The following is a 27,752-nucleotide window of genomic DNA, read 5'->3' on the forward strand; positions in this document are numbered from 1 at the left end:
TCTCATCCTCCTTCTCTCCAGAGAGTAAAGCTCCCTTAATCTCTGATCATAATGCATTCTCTCTAAACCAGGCAGCATCCTGGTAAATCTCCTCTGTACCCTTTCCAATGCTTCCACATCCTTCCTATAGTGAGGTAACCAGAACTGGACACAGTACTCCAAGTGTGGCCTAACCAGAGTTTTACAGAGCTGAATCATTACCTCACGACTCTTAAGCTCTATCCCTCGACCTATGAAAGCTAACACCCCATAATCTTTCTTAACTACCCTATCTACCTGTGAGGCAACTTTCAGGGATCTGTGCACATGTACCCCAGATCCCTCTGTTCCTCCACACTTCCAAGTATCCTGCCATTTACTTTGTACTTTGCCTTGGAGTTTGTCCTTCCAAAGTGTACCACCTCACACTTCTCCAGGTTGAACTCCATCTGCCACTTCTCAGCCTACTTCTGCATCCTATCAATGTCTCTCTGCAATCTTCCACAATCCTCTACACTATCTACAACACCACCAACTTTTGTGTTGTCTGCAAACTTGCCAACCCACCCTTCTACCCCAACATCCAGGTCGTTAATAAAAATCACGAAAAGTAGAGGTCCCAGAACAGATCCTTGTGGGACACCACTAGTCACAACCCTCCAGTCCGAAAGTACTCCTTCCACCATGACCCTCTGCTTTCTGCAGGCAAACCAATTCTGAGACCACCTGGCCAAACTTCCCTGGATCCCATGCCTTCTGACTTTCTGAATAAGCCTATCATATGGAGCCTTGTCAAATACCTTACTAAAATCCACGTAGATCACATCCACTGCACTACCCTCATCTATATGATCGGTCACCTCCTCAAAGAACTCTATCAGGCTTGTTAGACACGATCTGCCCTTCACAAAGCCATTCTCTAAATGCCCATACATCCTATCTCTAAGAATCTTTTTCAACAGCTTTCCCAGCACAGACGTAAATTGGGGAATGGAAATCTTAGCACTGGAATAAAGTTTCTCCTGCAGTGAAGTGAGGGTGGAGGTAGTGGGTCCTCATGAGTTTGTAAAGTTCCCTCACACTCCCTTGACTTTCCAGGCCAATGTTGTGGAATTAGGACCATCTTTTAACACCAATTCCCACTGAAAAGGTTTTCCAGAATGCTGTTGTCCAAGATACCCAACAGCGATTGAAAACAGGGTCGCAAGGATGACTATCTACCAAATGCCTCCATTCGAATTTCATGTATCGCCAAGATGTAACCAAAAGTCACAAGTGCGACGTTTTCTTAGTTTAACCAATTTTCAATCATAGGGTGCTTAATAAAACCACAAATCTATGTGATTCTCAGTTGCACTGAAGTTTAATTATTATGCCCCAATTAAAATGAATTGCACAGTTTGAAACTTAAGGAACAATCGCAGCACTATGAACCAATGGTTGTAAAATGTTCTTTCTGTCTCCCTCAGTGCCAGTTTAGTCTAGCTCTTTTCAGAATTCCTGACTTAGTTCCCCTTCACACACACACTCCCATTATTGGAGCACCTCACAAATGCTAGAGCCCTATTACCTTAGAAAACAAAGGCCCACAAAAATTAATGAAGTTTTAAAATGGCATAGTACTACAGGGTTACTGCTCTCCAATACTGAGCAATCCTGTGGTATGCTAAGATTGGGCCTTGTTTTCCTTCTGTATGACTGATTGCTCATTAATTTACAGAATACAAGTTATGGATGCAGTTACAGCCATACATTGCTGTTGTGGTGTGAAGGAAATCACCGGAGAGACAGAGTTACTGGTAGATACAAAGCAGCTTCTTTATTCGACACAACAAGGTACAGCAGGCATCATACGGACAGGTCTGCTAGCCCAAAGTGGGCTCAATATTTATTTGCTAAAAGAAAAGGACAATTCCTATTTACAAAGTTATAGACAATGCATAAACAATGCTTCCTTTTGAAGCTACATACAAAACATCACACCTTCTGACTTCATCGTTTCCTCCCAACGCCAACATGTCTGGGTTGGTAGTCACTGCCTTTAGGAGTGCAAGTCAAATCCACAATACATTTATTTGGTATTTTATGTGCTAACATAGAGGACAATTCATATTTATAAACTATGGATTAGGCTGTCTTCGAAACTACCAGTAAACTTCAGACTTCCATCCACAGCGTCTGGCTAGTATTCCGATATTCACAGCTTTTAGGAAATGCACTGTTGTGAATTCAATCCACAGTACTTTGTCAAACAGAAGACTGGTGGCCAGAGTCATTTAAGTGTAAATGAATCACCTACCCAAAAACTCACTCTAACAATTGCCATGCACATTGGGGGACTACTTGGTGTGAGGTTGATAAAGACAACACTGGAGTAACATTTTGACCTTTTTCATACTGTACCTACTAAGAAACCTTGAAAAAAAATCAAAGAATAACTCCTGCTGAGGCTGCAGCAAAGACAGGGCAGGACAGCCAGTGCAGACTTAGGGGACACTTTAACTATCTCCTACTCAATCCTCAGACTAGGATGTTGAGGGTAAATGTCTCTTTAGCATTGTAAATGTACCCCTCTGGCAGCTTTTTCCATATACCCATTACCATCTGTATGAAAAAGTGGTCACTAAGATTCCTTTCAATCCTTCTTTCTCAGTTTAACTCTATGTCTTCCAGTTTTAGTTTACTTTACTTTACTGTTGCCAAACAATTGATACTAGAGCGTACAATCATCACAGCGATATTTGATTCTGGGCTTCACGCTCCCTGGAGTACAAATCGATAGTAAATATTAAAAATTTAAATTATAAATCATAAATAGAAAATAGAAAAGGGAAAGTACGGTAGTGCAAGAAAACTGAGAGGCAGGTCCGGATATTTGGAGGGTACGGACCAGATCCAGGTCAGGATCCATTCAGCAGTCTTATCACAGTTGGAAAGAAGCTGTTCCCAAATCTGGCCTTAAGAGTATTCAAGCTCCTGAGTCTTCTCCTGGAGGGAAGAGGGACGAAAAGTGTGTTGGCTGGGTGAGTCGTGTCCTTGATTATCCTGGCAGCACTGCTCGGGCAGCGTGCGGTGTTAACTCCCTTATCTTGGGAAAAAGACTGATCATTCTCTCCTTCAATGCCGCATATGATTTTATAAATCTCTAGAATTTCACCAATCCTACCCTCCAGGGGTAAAAAATAGTCTCATTCAATCCAATCTGTCTTTATAGCTGTAGCCCTACAAATCTAGTAATAGCTTCTCAAATCATTATCCCAGCCATGAAGCTGGTGTATGGCTTCCTAACCCTACTTATAGGACAGGAAACAGTGCTGAGTACTAACACAGGACCGCCCCCCCCCCCCGCCAACTCTCCATAAAAATCCTTAAGACCATAATACGTAGAAGCAGAATTAGATCACACATCCAACTGAGTCTGCTCTGCCATTCGATCATGAGGTGCCTGCCTTGAGATTAGGCATTCCCAATGTCTACAGCCAATTTGCCTTCTCTCCCTCATTGTCTTCTCAAATTTCTGGTTATGGCCTTGTACAGCAAGTTTCACCATCTGTCTGGCTGACTGCCAGGTTAAATTTAAACAGAATCTCCACCTTCTGCTATTCCCAACTGACGGACACCTGCATTCAAGACCACATCCTAGTAAATACTAGTGCCATATTGCTGATTAAATAGCTTCAATTAGTGTAATTATCTTTGGGTGAGGTGAGGTTTTCAGACTGGAGGGCACAAAGATTCTGATTAAAATCAAGTCTTTTTTTGACACAAGCTAGAAAGAGATGATGGAAATTCTCTCAACTCTAGCTTTGCCAGTTTGCAAAGATATAAAAAATCATGAAAGGGGTCAGAACACATCTACAAGAGAAACTACCAAATTTTCAGGGTGGAAACCCTTCATCAGAACTCCTATCTGAAACATAAACTGTCTCTCTTTCCACAGCTGCCTGATCTGCCGAAAGTTTATAACATTGTTTCTGTTTTAGATTTCTGGCTTTTTTGTTTATTTCAAGGTTAGCTGTGGTCATGGCAGAAGGAAGACACCATTTTGGGAACCAAGCCAGCTACAGGTCTTTTTAGCCAGAAGATTTTAACCCTGCTTCTCTGCAGAAAACAGCATCTAATTACAGTGTATTGCATTTTCATTTTCTGCAGCATCTCACTCTCCAATATGCCCTCAATTCCCACTCCCATTACTGCTCCCTCCAATATTTAGCTTACATTAATAATGTGCACAAGCCAAGACTCAGATCAAAAGTTATGTATCCTGTTAAGTTGCCATCATGAACCCCAAGACAAACTGGATGACACACAAAGGCTGAGTGTCCAATAGAATGGAATGAAAAACATGGAGACAAGACATATAAGAGAATGCACCTTGTAAAAGACCAGAAACCGTTCTGAAGCAGGCTTTCTCGTTAAAATATTGATTTAAACTCTATTATTTTGGCTTACAAACAGGAAGCCTTGATGACCTGAGTGAAATTTAGTCTATTTTAATGGTCCAAAATCATTAAATGCCAATGACTAGAGACACCAGGTTACGGAAGGCTGCCACTGGGAATGCAGAGGAATGAGTCCAACACAAGGCGAAGGATGCCAGAGCAAGTTGCAAAAATGTCATGGTTGGAAGAAGGAGGAAAGTTTAGTCCTCTTGCTAAAGCTAATGTTGTTCTTTTGTTTCCAAAGAGTACAAACCAATAGGCCAGAGAGACTTAAGACAGTGGTAGAGGTATTTTGAGAAGGTTCTTTGAAACAGGAGTTACTCTCATTTGAAAAAAACATGGACTTGAGACAACATGGCTTTGTATATGGGAGGTCCTATCTCAAAAATCATGATTGAGTTTTTTGAAGAATGAACAAAGATGATTGATGAGGGTAGGGCAATGGATCTTGGCAAAGCATTTCGAAAAGCACCTCATTATAGACTGGCTCAGAAGATTAACTCACATGGGAGACATGGTGAATTGGTAAATGGGGTTGAAATTTGGCTTGGTTATAGGATGAAAGGATATAATTTTCTGCAGGAGTTCTGTGACTATATAGGGTGGTAAGGTCGCCTAGATATGTTTGCCTTCATTGGTCAGGGCATGGAGTACAAGTTGCTTAAAGCTTTGGCTAGGTCACATTGGGAGGATCATATGCAGCTGTGGCTGCTGCAAGATGGTAAAGATGTAAAGGCTTTTGAGTGAGGACAGAAGATGTTCCCAGGTTGTTGCCTGAATGGAAGTGTATTAGCCAGAATGAGAGGTTGGTCAAACTCTCAATGTTTTTCCCCTGGGGTTTCGGAGACTGATAGATGAAGGTTCACCTGATAGAAATTTTTTTAAAATATGACAGGAATAGATGACATAGTTAGTCTTTTTCTCCCAGGACAGAAATGTCAGATACACAAGAATAGAAGTTGATACATTCCCACCAATGAACACACCACCCCCTCATGATTCTGTCACTTACATGCACATTAACAGCAATTTACACTGACCAATTAACCTTTCAACTTTGTGTCTTCAGGATATAGAAGGGGACAGACCACTTGGAAGAAATCAAGGTAGGTAGAAGGAACTTGAACTCCACAGAACAACAGACTGGAAGTCAGGGTTGAAACCAGTTCATTAGAACTGTGAGGCAGCAGCTCCTCCAGCTGCACCACTGCTTCTCTTCATAATGATGTCAAGGGATTTCTTACGTGCGTGCAAAGGAACAGACGAAGTTTCAGTTCCAATTGCTCATCTCATAGTGCACAATGCCTCAGAATTGGAACAGCAAAGGAGAACCAGCAAAGATTTTTGCACTCAAATCACTGGAGGCAAGTTACTGCACAGGGAGCAATATCTAGCATTTGTGTCTATCTGTAGCTTGTAAAACAGGGTTAAATTTATCAATTGCACTTTTAACTATTTCACGTGAATATTTCATGCTGAAGTTAAGATGAGGGAGGTAACAACTGGTACCTCAGGGGAAACAAATACAGTAAAAGTGGCTTATTTTAAATTTTATTGGTATAAGATGTTTGATTCAACACTGAAAATATGCCTTAGGGAAGTAAGATACTTCAAATGATTAGTCTACTTTTAACAAGGTTCAAAATTCAAAGTTAAATTGATTGTCAGAGTACATACATGTCACCACATACAAACTTGACATTCTTTTTCTGTGGGTGGACATAGCAAATCTCTTGAACATTAACTGTAAACAGAATCATGAACAAACTGTACAAATATAAATAAATTGCAATAAATAACAAGCATGAAATAACAAGATAGAGCCCTTAAAGTGAGACCATCGGCTCCGGGAACACCAGAAGTAGAATGAGTGTGGTTATCCCCTTTTGCTCAAGAGCCTAATGGTTGAGAGGTTGTAACTGTTTCTGAACCTGGTGGTGCGAATCCTGAGGCACTTGTACCTTCTGCCTGACGGCAGCAGTGAGAAAACAGCATGGGTGGTGAGTTTTTTTGGTATAATGGATGCTGCTTTTCTACAGTAAGTTTTCATGTAGATGTGCTCAATGGTTGGGAGGGTATAACCCGTGATGAACTGGGCCAAATCCACCACCTTTTGTAGGATTTTCTGCTCAAAGGCATTGGTGCTCCCATACCAGGCCATCATGTAGCCAATAAGCACACTTTCTACCACATCTATAGAAGTTTGCCAAAGATTTTGATGACATTTCAAATCTCTGTAGACTCCTGAGAAAGTAGAGGTGCTGTTGTGCTTTCTTGGCAATTATATTAAAATAGATCCTGGATTTCCTCACTATTACTAAAAATTTATAGACAAATAATTGCAACTGATACACATCAATAGGAACTATAACCACTTTGGATATTTAAATATTTGAAGTTCATTAGTACCTTTCACATGCTCAAGTGCTCCCAAAGCTCTAGAAATTGAGTCACGCAACACACGTAAAAGTTGCTGGTGAATGCAGCAGGCCAGGCAGCATCTCTAGGAAGAGGTACAGTCGATGTTTCGGGCCAAGACCCTTCGTCAAGACTAACTGAAAGAAGAGTTAGTAAGAGATTTGAAAGTGGGAGGGGGAGATTCGAAATGATAGGAGAAGACAGGAGGGGGAGGGATGGACCAAGAGCTGGACAGTTGATTGGCAAAAGGGATGTGAGAGGATCATGCGACAGGAGGCCTGGGGAGAAAGAAAAGAGGGAGGGGGGAAAAAAAGCCTAGAGGATGGGCAAGGAATATAGTGAGAGGGACAGAGGGAGAAAAAGGATAGAGAGAAAAAGAATGTGTGTATATAAATAAATAATGGATGAGGTACAAGGGGGAGGTGGGGCATTAGCGGAAGTTTGAGAAGTCAATGTTCATGTCATCAGGTTGGAGGCTGCACAGACGGAATATAAGTTGTTCCTCCAACCTGAGTGTGGCTTCATCTTTACAGTAGAAGAGGCCGTGGATAGACATATCAGAATGGGAATGGGACATGGAATTAAAATTTGTGGCCGCTGGGAGATCCTGCTTTCTCTGGCGGACAGAAACTGAGTCATGTTTGTAATGTAAGATACAGTATTTGCCATTGTATGTATGCACTATTCACAAGAACAGCAGAAATAATTGCCTAGGTTACCCATTTTCATTGGCATGGCTTGAAGTGTACAACAAGTGGAATTCCCTCTAAATGAGTAGCCCCATGTGTGTTTGTAACTCAGATGAAAGTTAAATGACTGATATGGAAAGGGCAGCTAATTTAGTTGTCTAATACCCAAAATTAAAACCACCCACAAAGGCTTTCACACTGAAGAAGTGTGCTGATAAATCATTAACTTCTCTCTCCTAGCTGAGATAACAGTGTGACCCATGTTAAGTGAATGTTTTTTCACATATTCAACTTGAGAATGCCATCAGGTGCACCAAAGGTAGGCTATTTTATAACTTTGACTTCATTCAAGCCCATTTGCTGAATATGAAAGGACATTATCCAAAACACTTCAGCATCCAGTGATATCCATAATTACTTTACATAAAAATCCAAAGAGGCAGTTTTTCTGAAGAGTCTTTCTGATCTATGGCAGGAAGTGATTCCACAGGAATTTCCCATCATTATCTTTGAACCTACAGTTTAGAGCAGCTGGCAAAGAACAAGTAGCTTACAGACAGGGTAGAATATTCTCAGCTGAAGGAAAGAAACAAAAAGTGACCAAGTGATCCATCATCAACAAAGTAGAAGGGTTTTTCCTAATAGAACATTGTTTTGCAACTGAAAGTGCACTGGTAGGAACAGAATGTACCATGTGACATGATCTTGTATCAGACACTGTTGTTCATTTTGAGAATAGCTACCTCAAACAAAGAATGTTCTGTTGTTAGCCATGTCTAATCTGAGTAATAGCATTTGCAGAACCTACCGAAGGACACCACAGACACTAAAATGCTTAACAGAGGTCATCCAATGCGTTTCAAACCTCCAGTGAAACAATTCTCACAAAATAATGAGGGAAATTGTTAACAGCAATTAAATGAAAAGGTCAAAATTAGTGGCACCAGTCAGCTATAAAACCACAATTACTTTGATACGTACCATTATACGCAATAGCACTTTGTATTTGCTTTAGTTTGGAGCTAAAAAAGACTAAGGCCAGGTTTGGGTCAGGGTTAGAGAGAGGGGGAAAAATTAAATAGGGATCTGAGGGGGAAGTTTTTCCACACTGTGCGCGATGTGTATATGGAAAGAGGTGCCAGAGGAAGTGTTAGAGATGGGTACTATAATGATGTTTAAAACATTCATTTGGACAGGTTCATGGATGGGAAAAACTTAGAGCAATGCCGAAAAATGGAAATACCTCAATTTGGCTACTTAGTCAGCATGGATGAGTAGGGCCGAAGGGCCTGTTTCCGTGTTATATAGCACTACCCTAAGTAAACAATAGTAAAAATAAGCCAAAATATGTAAACTTAAATACTCCAAGTAACTAATGATTAGACCCCTTAGACAGAGGAATGATGCATTCAATCCAGAACCTAAGGTTAATAGAAGGTTCACTTCCAATGAAATTTGCCCCAGATCAGCTTGTGCTTGCAAGTAGCATTGTCCCACTTTCCTTCTCCAAATCGCTCCTTGAAAGTTGGGCAGATGGTAACTCAGGCCCGACTTTATGATCCTTGGAGTCTGGAGTCCATGCGCCTCTGAAAAAAAGCCTCAGAAAGTAAAGCCTCTGTTGGCTCTTTCATCAACTACTCCAAAGTATTCATGAGCTTTAAATATTTACAGCAGTGCTGAAGAATTTTATCTCTTGCCAATTTTTGCTCATCAACATCTTTATTCACTTTGAGATTCACGACAGCACCAGCTTTAAAAATGTAGAACATCTGTCAAATAACTTCATAAAATGGGAATATTCTTGGGAAACAATCCATTTATAGCTTGTTGTTAGAACCCACATACAAAATATTGCTTTTGATTGGACAGTAACACTGAGAAAAATCTGCTCAGCTAATTTCATGTTTGCAAATAGTTCCAGCCCTAAAAGGGCATATAACATCACTCTCCTCAATGAAAAGCAACAACAGCTACTTCAAATACTCTGAAAATAAAATCATTACCCTACACATTTTTTTATTTAAAAGGTACATGCTATTATCTCCAACAATGATGTTTCACACTTAGGACAACAGATGCTGTTGAGATTTGCAGATATCAGGGCAATTTTAAGTTGCTTGAAATAAATGATTGAAGGCAGAATCTACTTCGGTGTAACCATTGCTAGCCAAATATTATTGATGTCTGAAAGCATACTGTTGTCATCTCACTGAAGTTTCATTTCTAAAGTTAAACACGTGCAAAAAGGATGCCCAAGATGATGTCAATATGGATTTCTTATTCATTTATAGATGTGAAACTGACAGTTGAGGAACAAAAAAAGATTGGCTTCCAGCCAAAACTATGTTCTGTCAGAAAGTCATTCTTTTATAAAACTTCAAAGTAGTAACTTACCTTTCCAGAATTTAATCAAAAATTGATACTTTTGCCCTAGGTAAGATTCAAATGACAAGAAGCTGCTGCATTTCTTGCTGGAGACGCATTTCATTGTTAGTTAATAAGTGAGGGTTGGGACAGTCTATTTGCTAAGCCATTTGCAACTCCAAATGCAGATGCAGAGGGTTGCCAGTCCATCTGACTGAAGCTGTAATAGCCAGGAACTAATGATCAATTTCCAAAACACAGAAGTAACAAATAGTGGAAAATCATAACACTATACAAATGTGGTGTCTTCTACATTGATTGGAGACAATTAAGTCACATAATGATGAATAGGTCCAGGGTTGACAACCACACTGACGTGAAGGGCGTAGAGCATTAGGAGAAACATCAAAAGGGTCAAGGTAATGAATAGGACGTGATGCAATTCGAGAGACAAATTCTTCCAGGCAGTTTGCGTTTTGTCCAAACACCTTCAAAAAAGCCAAGGCAGGAAATGTTATTTACAGCACGAAAATTATACATGAGCAACTGTAGGACTAGGCATCTCATTCTTGTTTAGTGTTTACTACCAAGAAAGACAGTCTATATGCACTCTGCCATTCTTCAACACGGTAGCTTGGTGCAGACAGGCTTGATGATCCCGTCTGATTGATACCATGTCTAATGTTTTTGTTTAAAAACACCTAATTTAGTTGTTTAGCTTAAAGATTTCTGGACATGTAAAGGTCCCCTTTTCTTTCCTGAAGTCAAAAATTCTTTTCCTCCTTCCTCTTAACCACATGACCAATTTTTGTATAATCTGCAAACTTTCATCATTTGACATACCATAATAAAATTCAAGGGTCTGAAAGCAGGGACTCGAGGAATCTCACTGACAAAGTTTCCAATCACAAAAGACATCAATCATTATCCTCGGCTTCCAATTACTGAACCAACTGTGGTTCCACTCTCCTTTGGGACATATGCACATTAGTTTTTTGACAGCCTACTATGTAGACTCAACCATAATGCTTTCAACTAATTCTCCCCAATCAAGTTTTGTTATTCAACATTCCCCTAACAAATCCACGCTAACTGTCCTTGATTGATCTGTTGTACTGAATTGTTTTATACTGCCCCTTGGAAAGAATTCCAATAATTTGCATATTTTCCAGGTTAAACTATTTGGGCCACAATTATTTTGTTTACCCCTCCCTTCCTTGTATAACAACAAGCTACAATACTGACAATTCCTTAGCACCTCTATTTTGCCTAGAATGAATAAAATAATCAAATTCTGTGCAATTTGCTTTGTTTCATTTATGCTCAACTCTTTCATATTTATTTCACTGTTTTCATTCCATCCAATATTTGTATTCCATACAATGGCAACACTTGTGTAAGGTAGCTCCAAAAGACCAACTAACAATTCAATCTACATTCTTCACCTCTACTCACACGTTATCCTTTTGATGCCCAACTGGTCCTCCTCTTTCTTACTGATAGTATTCCCTTTAATATACTTAAAAATTACCTTTGAATTTATTATATTCTTCAAATTATTAGGAGTTTGAGGTCAGTTGATATGACACTAAAGACCAAAATGCACAGATGCACAATGGAGAGTATTCTGACTGGCTGCATCACCATCTGGTATAAAGCAGCCAATACACAGGATCATGAGAGGCTTCAGAAGGTTGTAGCCTCAGCCAATCCATCACAGGTACAAGCTTCCCTATTACTGAGGGTATCTTCAAAAGGTGGTAACTCAAGAAGGTAAACAGCCGTCATGAAGGACCCTCACTAGCTGGGACATGCCCTCTTCACATCACTACCATCAAGGAGGAGGGAGGAGGTACCAGACCCTGAAGACAAACACTCAACAGGAAGAGTTTGTTTTTGCCCTTCTACCATCAGATTTCTGAATGGTCCATGAACTCATGAACACTACCACACTACCCACCTCTTGTACTTCTTTATTATTGTAACTTCTAGTGATCTGTTATGTCTGCAATGTACTGCTGCCACAAAACAACAAATTTCATGACTTATGTCAGTGACAATAAACCTGATTATCATATGTAAAATAGTCCACAATACACACTATGGATTTTGCACTTGCAGCAAGTTTACACTTCAATTCATCTCGGACTGTTCAGGGGCCTATACGCATTCGTAACACAATAGGTGAATGCTCCAAGGCATATAATTTCATTTCACAACCCATCCAACACAGAGCTTCCTCTCACAGTTGTAAAACTTTCTTGACCAATAATGTCACCAGTCCCCACCCTTTGTCCAGTTTTATATGCAATTAAGTGCTTCAAAGTCACCTTTGCAAGGGAAATTTCCTGCTCCTCAAACACCAAGTACCTAACTGAACCACCAAGGTGTTATGTTGTTGGCCCTGGCTGTTCTTCCCAAGAGCCAAATATTGGGCTAGAAAACTATTTTGTTCTTAATATCAAAGTTGCTCGTGAATGCAGCAGGCTAGGCAGCATCTCTAGGAAGAAGTACAGTTGACGTTTCAGGCCAAGACCCTTCGTCGGGACTGATGAAGGGTCTCGGCCTGAAACGTCAACTGTACCTCTTCCTAGAGATGCTGCCTGGCCTGCTGCGTTCACCAGCAACTTTGATGTGTGTTGTTTGAATTTCCAGCATCTGCAGAATTCCTCGTGCTTTTGTTCTTAATATGTCTCCCTGAAAGTCATATGCATTCCCTCTCACCTGCACCTTCAGAATCATGCATCTGAAAACAGGCCATTCGGCCCAACACATCAACCTTGACTAGTAGGCACCTAACCCATTTGTATTAACCCTAACTCTAGCACTCAGCCCCAGCCTTCTCAGCCTAAACAATTCACAAGCTGATCCAGGTACTTCCTAAATGCTGTTATTGACTGCTCCCACCCTTCTTTTAGGCAGTGTATTTCAGGGATCCACCACTCTGTGAAAAGGTCCCCCTCACATCCCCTCTAAGTCTCCTCCTTTTATCCAAATCTGTATCCTCTAGTTTTTATCTACCCCTTACTGTATAGGAGGAATAGTTTCCTGGAGACCTCTCAATTTTACATACCTCAACTTTCTCTGATCCAGGGAAAGTAGACTCACATTCTCCAGTCTCTCCATAAAAATGAAGTGCTCCAGCCCAGTCAATATCCTCAGCACTTTCTCCAGCACTATCACATTGTTCCTATTTTGCGGTGTCCAGAACTGCTCAAGGTACTCCAGCTAAGGTCTGACCAATGTTTTATAAACATGGAGGATAACTTTCTTGTTTGTGTATTCAATGCCTTGACTATGAAGACTGGAATCCCCCAAGCCTCCTTAACCACATTATCTACCCAATACTGTCACCTTAAAAGATCTTTCAATTTGTACACCACCTTGTCCTTTATGGTGAACTTTTACCAAAAAAAAGCCCATCCTCACAAACAGAACTCTAGACTCCAGAGCTCAGCCAACCTCAGCTGAAGTTTCTTCTTCTGCAGGTAGTTGCCCCAGGTACAGAAAATATCTTGGATTTCCCACATGCCATTCCAGAGGTTTGAGTGTCCCTACCATACTACTACTTTTTAGGTTAAGTCACTAAGTGGAAGGCATGCAAATACTTTAGTGTTGGTGCATCACTTGTTCTTCGGGAATGAACTGAAACCTGGCTAACAGTACAATGCATTTTCATCTCTAGTCTGCAAATGTAGATCAGAGTGCAGAAATCATTGCACATCAAGACTGACCATATATCCTTTCACACCTGCTCAGAACAACTCAAATAAGAGATCATTGGCTGCAGAAATAATATTTAAGACATTACGTCTTGCTAAAAGTTAAGTAAAAGAAAGAAGACAATTCAGAAATGACGTGAAAATAGGAATCTTTGCATTGTTGTACCAACTGAATTGATATTCTGCCTACATGGCCTCATTTCCTCAATATTAACAATAATGATAATATTATGTCATTCAAAACATGAATGCCCTCAACATCTTAACAATATTTAAACGAATTGTCCATCTGTTTTGTTAAAAATGTCACTGCCTGCTTCAAGCCATGCAGAAAACAAATCACAAATAATGAGTAACTAACCGGGAGTAACTATTGACCATTTGCACATTCAAATTCCTATTTTAGAAATTAAAATAAGCCTCCTCATCTGGCTTACAGTACTACGAAGTATATTTTCTTCATTGCACAATTGGCAACAAGATGAAGGAATACTTAAGGTATCTCCAGAGTCCTCAGACACTTCTCCATTCCCCAAATTTGGAATTCTGCATGAGGCTCTATTCTTTCCTATAAGAGCTTCACTCCTGCTGTCTGTACAGAAATATAAAATTTTGTTCAATTAGTTAGCTCTACCCTTCCAATGGCACTGGATCCTCAAACACATACAGGAAATTACATTTCTGAAGTTTCATTCCCCTTTATCCTTCAGCCTTTTACTGCTCCTCTTGCTGAGTGGCTGTGTTTTTTTACCTCCATCTTAACACAGAAATGGTTGCACTGAGAAAGTCACTGCCATACTATTTCACTAGCACACATAACCCATTCCAGAAACATCATTATGGATTTTGTACCAATTCACAAGCCATATTTTCAAGTTTATCACCAAAGTCATAAGGTAACACATGAAAAATAGGAGGAATAGATGTAAACTCCCCCTCCCCCCAAAAAAGCCATTCAGTTGGGTAATCTGAACATGCGTATTGGCTCAGTTTTGCTGCCTGAGTTACATCATCCTTAATACCACTCCAATCCAAAATTCTCTCACAACCTTGAATATGGTAAAAGTGATTACTGAAGTGTTTAGTGGTGAGATGAGATTACAACTCCCTTTTTTCCCCTTTCCCCTTCCTTCAATTGTTGGGAAGATAGTGTAGTAGATAATAATTTTTGCAAGACCCTCATATGATTCCAAACAAATCCAGTAGAATTTCTCTGTTTGCTCTTGCTGCACAGCTGACTGTTGCAAAGGCATAAAATTGCCCAGAAAGAAAAGGAGAAGGGATAGCTTTCCCTGAGAATTACAATCAATGCAGCACACGCCGATGAGTGTTTGGAACCAAACAAAAGACCAAGCAAAATAAAATCATCAGCATCTTTAAAGGCAAACAGCCAGAAATGAATGTGTGCTTAGCTTCAGAGATGGTGGTGGCATATCTTAGCTAAGTACCAGCAGTACCACTAACAGCTGACTGTACCTAACAAAGAGAGCGATTCAAAACAATAAAGGCTTTTTTTTAAAGCATTGTCATCAGAGGCTGGATGCAAGCCAACACCCATAGCAAATGAAATAATAAGGAACATTGAGCTCAGCCAGGGTTATACAACAGATGGAATTCCAACAAAACAAGAAAACTGCTATAATTTAGGAAATTTATCATTGGTGTTGACAAAGTTAAGTTGATCATTGAGATTTGTCAACCAATTTATAATGTTTCCAAATGAGAGGGAACAGATGAAGCATTAACGTAAATTAGATTTGCACAGTCAGAGTAAGTTCCAAGGTCACGACTGTGATGCTCTACGGTTTCCTGTTGTATCCCATTTTTGGGGAAACTGTTCACATAAGGGTACAAGTTCCCCGTTTTCTTTGCCACAAAGTTTGCTCATTTTCCATTTGCATACAAGCTGAAGACTGTAGTCATTCCACAGTCTTTTGAAGGTAGCATAATGCCTTTGCTTGCAAAGGCCCAGGAGTCTGATCATCAGGTCAATGACCCACTCATTTGAGTCAAGGCAATTCTAAGCTCCACTGCACTGTTCAGGCAAAGATTAAAATCAGTCTTTTTTTAAACCTGTTTCCTACACAAGACCATAAGAATAAAATCAGGCTATTCAACCCATTAAGTCTCACCACCATTCATTCATAGCTCATGTTGTTTTCCAATTCCATTCTCCTGCCTTCTTCCCAAAACCCTTAACCTCTATTCACTTCACGGAATTAGATTTAATATCACCAGCAAATGTCGTGAAATTGGTATTTATGTGGCAACAGTACATAATAATGAAAATGAATTACAGCAAATATATTTATATATTTTTAAAACTGTAATTCACAGTGTGTGCCTTCAGGCTTCTGTACCTCTTCCCCGAAGGTAGCAATGAGAAGAGGGCATGTCCTGGGTGATGGGGGTCTTTAACGATGGATGCCGCCTTTTAGAGGCATTGCTCCTTGAAGATGTCCTGGATGCTTTGGAGGCTAGTGCCCATGATGGAGCTGACTGAGTTCACAACTTTCCGCAGCTTCTTTCGATCCTACGCAGTGGCCTCTTCCCCTCATACCAGGCAGTGATGCAGCCATAAATACACCCAATGAATTGACATCCACAGAGCTCTATGGCAATAAATTCCGCAGATTCCCCAGCTTCTGTGCTGGTGAGTGGACAAAGCGTGGATTAGAGGGATATGGACAGGATTAGAGTGACACAGGCACAGTGAGACAAAGAGACTGCTCCCGTGCTGTTACCTCAGAACGTGAGACAGGGCAACAATTTGACACAGATTTGTGGTATAAAACACAGCACATACAAGCACAAACAGGATTGCGCAGTTTGCATCTTATTTTATGTGCAAAGTGAACAGATTTTGGCTTTACCCAAAACAGACTATTTCTGGGTCGATCCAGACAGCCTCAAACTTCCTTCATTTACCAGCTGTACACTACATGACGTCACTAACTTTCAGTTGCCACACAAACACAAGTTGCATTAGGAAACTCCAATCCCCATGGAAACTAGAAACACATTGTGCTAGTTTGTACCTTTTCTTACTATTTCAACAGACACTCTGCTGACATTGGGAGATTTCACTGAGTAACTGCAGAAATGATTGCAGGCTTGGGCAATCCATGTTCACTCCTGACCTCTGGGTGCCGAGTTTATGAAATATACATGTTCTCCTCATTACGGCATGATTTGATTTCTGCCCACACTCCAAAAATATGCTGATAGTTTAATTCGCTGCTGTAGATTGGCCTAAATGAAGTAGGTTGGCTGGAAAATTAGTGGGGAGTTGTGGGCATGTGAGAGAGAATATATACTGCAAAATAATTGGAGACATGACACTGATATTTTCACCATAGAATTGATGAGCCAAATGATGCCCTTCAAGATGATGAGAGAAGTATGAGAAATGAGACTTGTCAAAAAGGTTCCACAGACTACAGAGTGCATTAGAGCTAATGGTTTCTTCCAATATTTAGTTTCTGAGATACTCATTCAGTAGTTGCACCAGTTGTTACTAGAAGAGTTCTAAAGGCCATGGCTGGCCCCTCTAGAAAGGCAAGTGAGGCATAAAACATGCCCAGCGCAAAAAATGTCACTACCTAGACTGTTTCAAAGATCTTACTTGAACCTCTCTAATGAATAATATATTTACAATAGAACAGAACTTTATTGGCATTACTCAAGACAAGGGGATTGCAATGCTACTCCAGTCCATGCAAGACAGATATTTACAATGTATGCAGCATGGCTTAATTAAAAAATTAATTCCTTATTTACATACAATAAGTAACTTTGATAGTCCACAACACAAGGTCATTGGCAAGCCAGGGTGTAGCATTATTCAGCTGAACAATAGCCCTCGGGAAGAAGTTGTTGTTCAGTCTTACTGTCTGGCCAAGATGTTTCTGCATCTCCTGCCAGATGGCATGAGATTGGACAGAGTGTCCGGGATAAGATGGGTTTTTAATGATGTTATGAGAATGCTGTTAGTATCGAGAGTTGTAGATTGTCTCCAAGTCCCATAGTTGTCCCAATGATGTGCTGAGCCATCTTAATCACTCGTCGGGGTGCTCTGTGATCTGTTTTGCTGCAGCTAGAATACTGCACTGTCATCCCAGATGTTCCTATGTTCTCTATCGCACATCGATAAAAGTTGGTCAGCAATTTTTGGGGCAGATTAGTCTCCTTAAGCACCTCAGGTAGTATAGTCACTTTTGTGCCTTCCCTACTATCAAGGTTGTGTTGACAGACCAAGAGAGCTCCTCGTTGATGATCATCCCCAAGAACTTGAAATGGGAAACCCTTTCCATACCTCACCATTCATAATTAGTGGGGCTTGATCAGGACACCTTGCCTTCCAGTAGTGAATTATGATTTCTTTTGTCTGGTGATAACTGATAGGTTTGGTTCTGACACTAATTGGACAGCTTTAGCACCTCCTCTCCATATGCAGTTTCATGGTTGTTGGGATCAAGTGAGTGCAGTCAGAGATGAAAAGAGAGTACAGAAGTGGGTTCAGTCCCTTGCAGGCACTAGTGTTCTGAGTTGCGAGGGGAGGGAGGTGCGTTGAAGTGCACTTGTCTAGTTTCACTGTCTGGGTACAATTAGAGAGGAAGACCAGGATCCAATTTCAGGTTGATATGCTGAGAACTAGATTCTGGATCTTGACAGACAGCTTGTTCGGTAGTATGGTGTTAAAGGCCAAGTTGTAATCAATGAAAACCATCCCGACTTGGGTGTCTTTGTGCTCCAGGTGCTCCAAGATAAAATGGCGTCTTCAGTTGATCTATTCGCCTTGTAGGCAAACTGGTGGTGGTCTAAGGTAACACACACAAAATGTGGAGGAACTCAGCAGGCCGGGCAGAATCTACCCAAAGGGTTTTGGCCCAAAATATCATCTGTACTTTTTTCCTAGGTGCTGCCTGGCCTGATGAGTTCCTCCAGCATTTTGTGTGTGTTGCTCAGATTTCCAGCATCTGCAGATTTTCTCTTGTTTGTGACTGGTCTAAGGTAGCCAGGATTATGTCCTTGATTTGGGACATGACCAACTTTTCCAAGCACTTGGCAACTATGGGAGTGAGTGCCACCAGTCTGTTGTCATTAGAACATTTTGCTACCGATGTCTTGTGATGAGAATGATGGTTCCTGCTTTGAAACATGTCGGAATCTTAGCCTGGGACAGTAAGACTTTGTACACACACATCAGAACTTCCACCAGTTCGTCAGTGCAGTCCCTGAAAACCTGTCCAGGTACGCTGGCCGCTCTGCATGCATTGACATTATGGAGTACATGCCAGAGTTCACTGACTCAGATTCTCCACAGCCATTACAAATATCTGATGTTCTATGGAAAATCCTTCAGGTAGACTCATCTCTGGGCTTCATTGGTCAACACCATTTTAGTTCTCAATTTGCTTATCACACATCTCCACCATGTCTCTCAGTGTGCACCTCACTGTTACTTAGAGAGGTCACCCAGGCCCTGAATTTCTAAAAAAAATAGTTCACTAGCTATGATTTCAATGGGGAAGTAGGTGGTAATTCAGGCAATGAAGTGTGACAACACTGCTGAATGCAGCCAATCACCACAACCATGTGGTGGCTCCTTTTAATCATCAAACATTTCATTAAAAAAATTTCTACTCAATCTATAGGTTACTGAGGCTCATAGGAAGAATATTCCAATGGTTAAGGTAACATTTCCAGAACCCTTTGATGACTTCTCACTGAGAGTCAGCAGAATGAAGAAGGGTCTTGGCCCAAAACGTTGACTGTTTATTCCTCTCCGTAGATGCTGCCTGACTTGCGGGGTTCCTCCAGTGTGCGTTCATTGCAGCAGAATGAAACACCGTTTGTAAGAAATATGACAGGCAGACGGGTAAGTATCTCTATTGCCCATTTACCAAGAGGAGGATGATCTCCGCTGGGCTTGTGAGCTAATGAACTGCACACCTGTCTGCTTTGGGAGGGGTGGTGCGAGAGTCCACTTAAAAGTGCTGGCATCCTTCTGAATGCAACGCACCCCACCATCCTCTCAATTTGGATTTTGGCCAATTTCATGATTTTATTTTGCTGAGGACTGAGTTAGTCTTTAACCTGAAGAAGCCAAATTTCAATAGACCAGGAGAAGGTCTATTCCAACCCAAATTCCATATGTTCTTTTGTTCATCTTGATGTTTCTAAAAGTTATGTGTTAATGATAGAAGAGAGCAGTTGACATGGATTTACAATATAATGTAATACCTTGTCAAGCAGACTCAACATTGGAACTTCCAAAGTATCAATCTGTGAAACCTTTTTATGATCTACAGACTAAACACTTCCTTTAGATTGAAGTAAATGTAGATAACTCATTCCTGAAACCCAGCCAAAAGCTCAGTTATAAACTACAAATCCACCCATAATTGTGGTTTACAAAGTGCCTGAAGAAAACATTAAGTTGGTGAACTTGGGTCATATTTCCCAGAAGAACATAATTTGCAATTACAGACCAACAGGCCCTACAGCAGGATTTAAATTAAAACCTATTTGAGACAGAACCAAACTTTTCAGATAACAATGAAAGTTCTTATAACATATTAAAAATCTGCCACAAGCGTTCTCTTGATTGGCACATGTGTACGGACCAATACAATTTTGTACCACCCAAAGACAAAGAGATAGAGACACTAGTTAAGCGACTGCGGTAGATTATGACCATAGGTGTAAAATTCCAAGAAATATTGGTTCATCATTGAACATAAGTATCAAGTACACAATCATAATCAAATGAAGGAAGTATTTGGATTCTGTTTAGTTATCTGCATCTAGGGGCCTCACTCAGCTGCAAGTTGAGGTCAGTTAGCAGTTGGATTAGATTAAATAAATACAAAGACAAATTAAATTAGAAATTATCCAACTGGTCAATTGCCAGAAATTCTCACTAGCTGGGTGTGGGACACTTGTTAACTGTGCTCATACAGCACTGGTTCTTTGGAAAAAAAGATTTATATTTTATGATCATTAATGATAGACCTTACAATTATTTCAATCATTTTAAAACACTCCAGATATTAGTTTCAATCAGTTACTTAAAGGACACCACTGCAAAGATGAGATCTTTTTACCCTTGCAAAAAGCAACATGATTTCTGGCAGAACAGGATTCAAAATATCACAATTTTTCATTTCAGGTGTTTACTTAAAGTATAATGGAAATATGTAAAAATAGAACATTAAAACTTCCATGGAGGAGAATGGATCAATGCAGTGCAGAGACAATTAACTATCAACATTGGACTGAAAACTGTTTCAAGATCCACTGAAATTCCTAGAAACTCTTAAACCATTAATGTACGTGTTCATGGGCCTTACCACTTGTGTAGGTATTGACATAGTACTTCCGACCCTGTGGTGACATGTAGCACTGCCAACCATGTGGCAAGGGGGAGTGAGCCATCTCCTCAATTGTCTGAGCGCTTACTGGTGTAGGTTTCTGTCAGAAAAAACACACAGACATTCAGTTATTTCAATCTTCTGACTTGCACGCAAAGCATTGATTCCCACATAGTTAATGTAATTGATTTTTCTAAACCCAATAATAGATCGCATCCCATTTATAACCACATTCAAGCTCTTCCCTGCAAATAAATAACAAGTGACAATTCAATCAAATTCAAGTCAATTTAAAAAAGGTTGAATTTGTGATTGTCTAAGATTATTAAATCAACCTGAAGAATGGGCTGTTTTGATGTAGTCAGAAGTTCAACAATTTCAAGCAATCCATCACTATTTTTGTCATGGCAAGTGAGGCTATAAAAAGGATTTGACATTGACCAACATTTTTTTTTGCCCAATGTTTCATTTTCATTGGTAGCATGGATTACGCTGTCTAGTGACTATTTATTGCTAAATTGCCTTAGAGCAGGAATTCCCAACCTGGGCTCCACAGAGCACTTGGTTCATAGCAAGGTTCCAGGGCATAAAAAAGGTTGGGAACCCCTGCCTTAAGAATACTGCATTCACAGTTAGAGATTGATCAGTTGTAAGGTCAAAGCTTCTACAAATGAACATGTAAAGCAATGACAATACTCCTTAAAGTATATAAGTGGCTTAAAGTGCTTTGGGACACATGGGGACCTAAGCATTTCTAATTAGTATAATGGGACAGATTGCATTTTATATAAATTTTCTTAATGTCATCAATGATTGATTGCCACTCTCATGCTGGGGTGGGAGAGGATGCAACGACAAACAAATACACACCATGAGAACAAAATTAAGAGTGTTCAAATTGAGGGGTTTTAATAGAGTATGGTAAATGTTACTAATGGCAGAAGGTTTGATAACCAGGACACTTTTAAACTAATTAGGAGGATAAGGTTGGACTAGTACAAATTAAAGGTAATCAAAAATACTGTTAAAGCAACAACATAAAATACTAACTTTTCTTAAGGTTATTTTAAAGTTTTAAAAAGTAGCATCATTGAATGTTACGTTAATTTTTAAAGTCAGACCAAGGGAATGCTGTTTAATATCAGACATGCTGCATAGGTGTAACATTACATCCTTCTGCCAAAAAAGATATGTGAGCAAACAAATAATGCATTACATTGACTGGAAGGCAAACACAAAGAGTATCAATTGACTTTAGGAGGCTGGGCACAAGGTGATGCCTCCCAAGATTAAAAACTTTTCTCAAGTACATCAACTCTACAAAGCATGTCAAATTGTAAACTTGTCAGATTAAGTAGTTACATCTTACTCCAGTAAAGGTGACCTCACATACTGCATATAGGATATTATTAAGCTACTGCAATAGTAAGGAAATGTAAAACTCCACTTTGATTCACTGATATGCAAACACTATTTTGGGTTCATTCCTTATAAATTGCTATATTGTTATCTATTCAATAACTATGCACATTAAGTAAATCCTATATTATTAATATGATTCTAATCAAATAGGAAACATGAGAACAGGTTTGTTATGAGGTCTCTGAAAATCTAAGATAAAGGAATAAGATTTCTTGCAGAATACCTTTCAAAAAAAAAGGGGAGAGAAGGTGGTGGGGGTTGGGGGGGGGGTTGTCCTGACTCTAGCAAATTCTGGATGGAGTTTAATTTAAAAAGGAGAATATTAATTATTTGCACAAACTCAAATACAAATTGGTCTCCCTTTGGAAACTGAAATAAATTTCAGCATTAAAGATCTTCAAGGGTATGTGTTCCAATTGCTCCAAATTGCTCCAGCAAAAACATGATGTTTTGCGAGGCAGGCACCAGTGAAAGAAAACATGTGAGCCACAAGTATGCTCACACAACACAACTAAACAGGAAGCAGAGACCAAGGTCACTTCTTCACATTATCTTAGAAGGGTTCAGGCTTGCTGACTTTGTATCAACTGGAGGCAAGGAAAGATTTGTAATTCACAAAATTTACAGGAAGAGCTTGATATCTTTGCTCCACTTTGGCAATTTCCCGTCCACACTCAATGGTCGAAGTCTTCCTGCCAAACAGCTTTTGAACATTTCAACAGTTTTAAAAGTTTGATTTTACAAAATATTAAACAAGGAAGATTCAACAGTAAAACAAGTTGCCGGTTCCACGTGTTTGTCTGTTCATGTAGATTTTTTCCAAAGAGGGAGCAGTTCAATCAACATATAAATATTCTAAGCAAGCTAAGATATTAAAGAAACGGAAGACTCCACTTTGGTTGGCTGAAATGCAAATACAAATTCCTACAAATTGCTTTCTCATTATCTATTCAATAACTTCGCACATTAGCTCTATCCTACACTGTCAGATTGGTTCCAATATTCAAAACAAGTTGTTAAAACTAGCCAAAGTTCATCTTAAAATAATAGCATATATGATCTTTTCTGTATTACGAGACAAGTTCCATATTTTAAAACTTAGCTCCACAAAAAAAATCCCTGAAGTCCAGCAGATGAATTAGTTTTTGAGGCAGGTATATCATGTACCACAAGCATTATGCCTCAAAAATTTGGTTTTTGCTCTTCCTACATTTATGTAATGATTTGCAGCATCTAAGAATTGTCCAAATGAGCACTTGAATTGTCTGGGCATAGAAGCCTGCTCCCTTGCCGTAGATTCTTAGACTCTAATATTACTGAAGGTATTAAGGATCGTGCCCAGAATTTAGTTGATTTGAAATTTGCATCTTACAAAGGAATAGCAACTAATTTTTAACAAGTTAAGAACTAACATTCAGCATTTCATCTATTTACTTTTAAGCAGAAGATTTTAATATGTAAATATCAAGATCCAAATTGATAGGTGGTTTGTTATTTTTATAGTTTCAAATAACAAAGAGGCTGAGTTATTTCATGCACACCCAGTATGTGTGCATTTGTTATTGACTGAACACATGTTAATGAACTAACACAGAGCACTCTCTTAAGCAACAAGCTCGAAGTATAACCCTACTTTGAATTAATGTACAAAATCAAACTGGAAATTACTGTTAACTAATTTTATTTGGAAAAATCTCTATTTTTACATGAATATGGATGTACTTCATCCTTCATTAGTTTTCAAGTCCTAAACTTAATTATTTTGTGCTACATTTGACTCTTTACTGAAGCAATAATTTTGAATATATCATCATAATTTCATGTCTGTTCTGCTACATAAAGTGTTGGTAACATCAGTGCTTCACAGTCCATTCAAAAGTGCTCAGATTATTAATAGGTTTCAAACAAGAGAAAAATCTGCAGATGCTGGAAATCTGAGCAACACACAGACACACAAAATGCTGGAGTAAACCAGCAGGCCAGGCCAAGCAGCATCTAGAAAAAGAGTACAGTTAATCTTTCGGGATGAAACCCTTCATAGATTTGAAGTATTTTTTGACAATGCTGAAAATCACCGTATTTTTATTCCCATTACAACTCTTTATCTAATTTACACAGCAAGAGAATATCAGATAACCAACCCTACCTCATGCTTTTCTGACAAATTTAGTATTTATACTTCCTGATTGGAAAATACCCTTTACTCATCTCATATTGACCATTTAGGCACCTCTTAAGATTTAATTATTTAGCAGCATCAGACACATTTGCACTAGATTTCAGAGACACTTACTCACTCAATATTTTCTTTAATTTGGTGAAATTATTTGACAGAAGTCCATTAATTGTTTTTGGCCCATCACTGTCTTAGTAAGGGAGCAACTGATAATAGAACAAATCGCTCCGCATTTAAATGAGTTAAGAGCATCTGAATGAATGTCATAACAAGCATTTATATTTTCCATTCCAGTAAAGTCTTTCAACAAAAACATGGCTAGAGGTGATCAATTTAGTCTTCCAGCAATTCATTCCAATGACACCAGCACAAACATATCTCAAGTTTTAATTCTGTGCCAAATAATAAAACTCTATAAAGTGTTATTCACAATTGCTTTACAGCCATGGTTTAACAGACTATGGTTTGGATCCACCTGTTTCACACTTCTCAATTTTGCAGTCCCTAGGACCATCCTACACCGGTGCCCAACATCGCAGCTGTTCAGGTTTTCATACTTCCACCCCCCCCCACCCATTTTTATTTAACTACTTATTCACATATTTGTCTGCAATATCTTGTTTATTCCCTGGATCAGACAGAGAAAGACATAAGCAAGCAGTCATGTTGTGAATATCTAATACACAAGTTACAGGATACCACATTGACAGAAGTCCCATCAAGAATGCCAAGAATGAAACCACCTCAGACAACATTAACTAGATACCTTTAAAGGACATAAACCTGTCAGAAAAATGTCAAGAGTAGTTGGACATTTTCAGGCAGATTTCAACATCCCACTTAACATTGTTTCCCTCCAATATTCTCGCATCTACAATTGAAACAAAAGCATGCTTACTTTGCTTTAACTGGTTTTACTTCAGCTGCCCAAAGCTGTGTTTAGGAGATTATCCCCTCTGAAGTTAACAGGACAATTCTGCAGGACTGACAACTGTGGAAGGGGCGATGTCACAAATAGCTAGGATGTCTGGAAATACAATCTAAGAATGTGCCAGTAATCAGTTGGAAGAATAAGAAACTACTTCATTCTGGGGATAGGAGAGGGGTGGAGTACAAGTTGGGCTAACATTGACAAGAAACAGCCAAGATCTACAATTTGGGATGCTGCCAAGGTTGCAAAAGCCTAGCCAAGAGAAAAAGTTACACTTAAAAGGTAGGCAGAAAGGCGGACAAAAAATTGAAACATAATAGATAGGATGAAAGAAGAAAGTCATTAGATAAATAAACAAAACAGAAGTAATTTAAGGTGCTATACAAAGCAACAAAATCCCCTGGAAGGACTCTGTGGGTCAAACAGTGGGGAACAGGAAGATGGTGAAGGTGCGAGGCGTGGGTGAGCAATTCCCAACGTTGAGTCAACTTTTTCAGCATCTTGTGTCCCTAAGGTGGGGCATTGTATTGACATTCAGACGTGAATGCAAAATCTGTCAATAAACAAAATCAGTAAAAATCAAATAAGGAATAAAACACTGAAAAGAAAATTGAATTTCTTTGCAAATCAAAATACACACACATCAACAGAACTCATCAGGCTAATATTTACCAGCAGTAAATCTTACTGCAAGAAAAGGATTCCTACAGTGCCTATAAAAAGTATTCACAGTGGATTTAATTTGGGGTGTTTTTTTTTACGCTGATCAACAGAAAAAGACTCTTGTGTGAACGTGAAAACAGATTGATCTAAGTTAATTACAAATATAAAACACAATATGATTGATTGTATAAGTATTCACCCCCCACCCTTAATGTGAAACACCAAATCATCACTGGTGCAGCAAATTGGTTTTAGAAGTCACATAATTAAATACAGATCACTGTGTGCACTCAAGGAGTCTCAACTGATTGTAGTAAAAATACACCTGTATCTGGAAGATCCAACTGCTGGTGAGTCAGTATCCTGGCAAAAACTATGCCATGAAGTTAAAGAACAATCCAAGCAACTCTATGAAAGGGTTATTGAAAAGCACAAGACAGGAGATGGATACAAGAACATTTCCAAGTCACAGAATACCCCTTGGATTACAGTTAAGTCAATCATCAAGAAATGGAAAGAATATGCACAGCTGGAAATCTGCCTGGAGCAGGTAGTCCTCAAAAACTGAGTGACCATGCAAGAAAAGGACTAGTGAAGGAGGCCATCAAGAGACCTACGACAGCTTTGGAGGAATTACAAGCTTTAGTAGCTGAGATGGGTGAAACTGCACATACAACTGTTGCCCGGGTGCTTCACCAGTCACAGCTTTATGGGACAGTGGCAAAGAGAAAGCAATTGTTGAAAACAACTCTCATGAAATCTCAACTTTATTTTGCCAGAAGGCGTGTGGGAGACTCTGAAGTCAGCTGGAAGGAGGTTCTATAGTCTGATGAAACCAGAATTGAACTTTTTGGCCATCAGACTAAACACCATGTTTGGCACAAGGGAAACACCACACATCATCCCTACTGTGAAGCATGGTGGTGGCTACATTATGCTGTGAGAATGCTTCACTGCAGCAGGCTCTGGAAGGCTTATGAAGGTAGAAGGTAAATGAATGCAGCAAAATACAGGGAAATCCTGGAGGCAAACCTGATGCAGTCTGCAAGAGAACTGCGATTTGGGAGATTTGTTTTCCAGCAAGACAGTGACGCCAAGCATAAAGCCAAAGCTACACAGGAATGCCTTAAAAACAAAACTAATGTCCTGGAGTAGCCAAGTCAGAGTTCAGACTTCAATCCAATTGAGAATTTGTGCCTGGCTTGAAAAGGGCTGTTCACTCACAATCTTCATGTAATCTGACAGAGCTTGCGTGGTTTTGTAAAGTAGAATGGGGGAAAAATTGATTGCAGTGTCCAGATGTGCAAAACTGATAGAAACCTATCCACACAGACTCAAGGCTGTAATTGCTGCCAAAGGTGCATCTACTAAATACTGCCTTGAAGGGAGTGAATATTTATGCAATCAATTATTTTGTGTTTTATATTTGTAATTAATTTTGATCTCTGTGTAGAGATTTGTTTTCACTTTGACACAAAAAAGTCTTTTTCTGTCGATCAGTGTCAAAAAAAAGGCCAAATTAAATCCACTGTGATTCAATGTTGTAAAACAATATAACATAACTTCCAAG

General features: G+C 39.5%; 1 protein-coding gene across 2 annotated transcripts in view; it reads right to left on the bottom strand.

The window, feature by feature from the left end:
- The window catches only part of gas7b (growth arrest-specific 7b), a 527,545-nt gene that overhangs the window by 270,063 nt on the left and 229,730 nt on the right, over positions 1-27,752 (bottom strand). The window contains exons 1-2 of one of the 2 annotated variants that reach the window (XM_072241984.1): positions 25,487-25,569; positions 20,970-21,090 (exon numbers count right to left, since the gene is read on the bottom strand). In XM_072241984.1, coding sequence (XP_072098085.1) covers positions 20,970-21,054 — 85 coding nt within the window. In that variant the 5' untranslated portion in view covers positions 21,055-21,090; positions 25,487-25,569. Of the gene's footprint in view, positions 1-20,969; positions 21,091-25,486; positions 25,570-27,752 lie in introns of those variants that run through there. The other variant, XM_072241983.1, reaches the window with a different exon arrangement.

This window comes from Mobula birostris, chromosome 24, assembly GCF_030028105.1.
Source record: "Mobula birostris isolate sMobBir1 chromosome 24, sMobBir1.hap1, whole genome shotgun sequence".
Taxonomy (NCBI): domain Eukaryota; kingdom Metazoa; phylum Chordata; class Chondrichthyes; order Myliobatiformes; family Myliobatidae; genus Mobula; species Mobula birostris.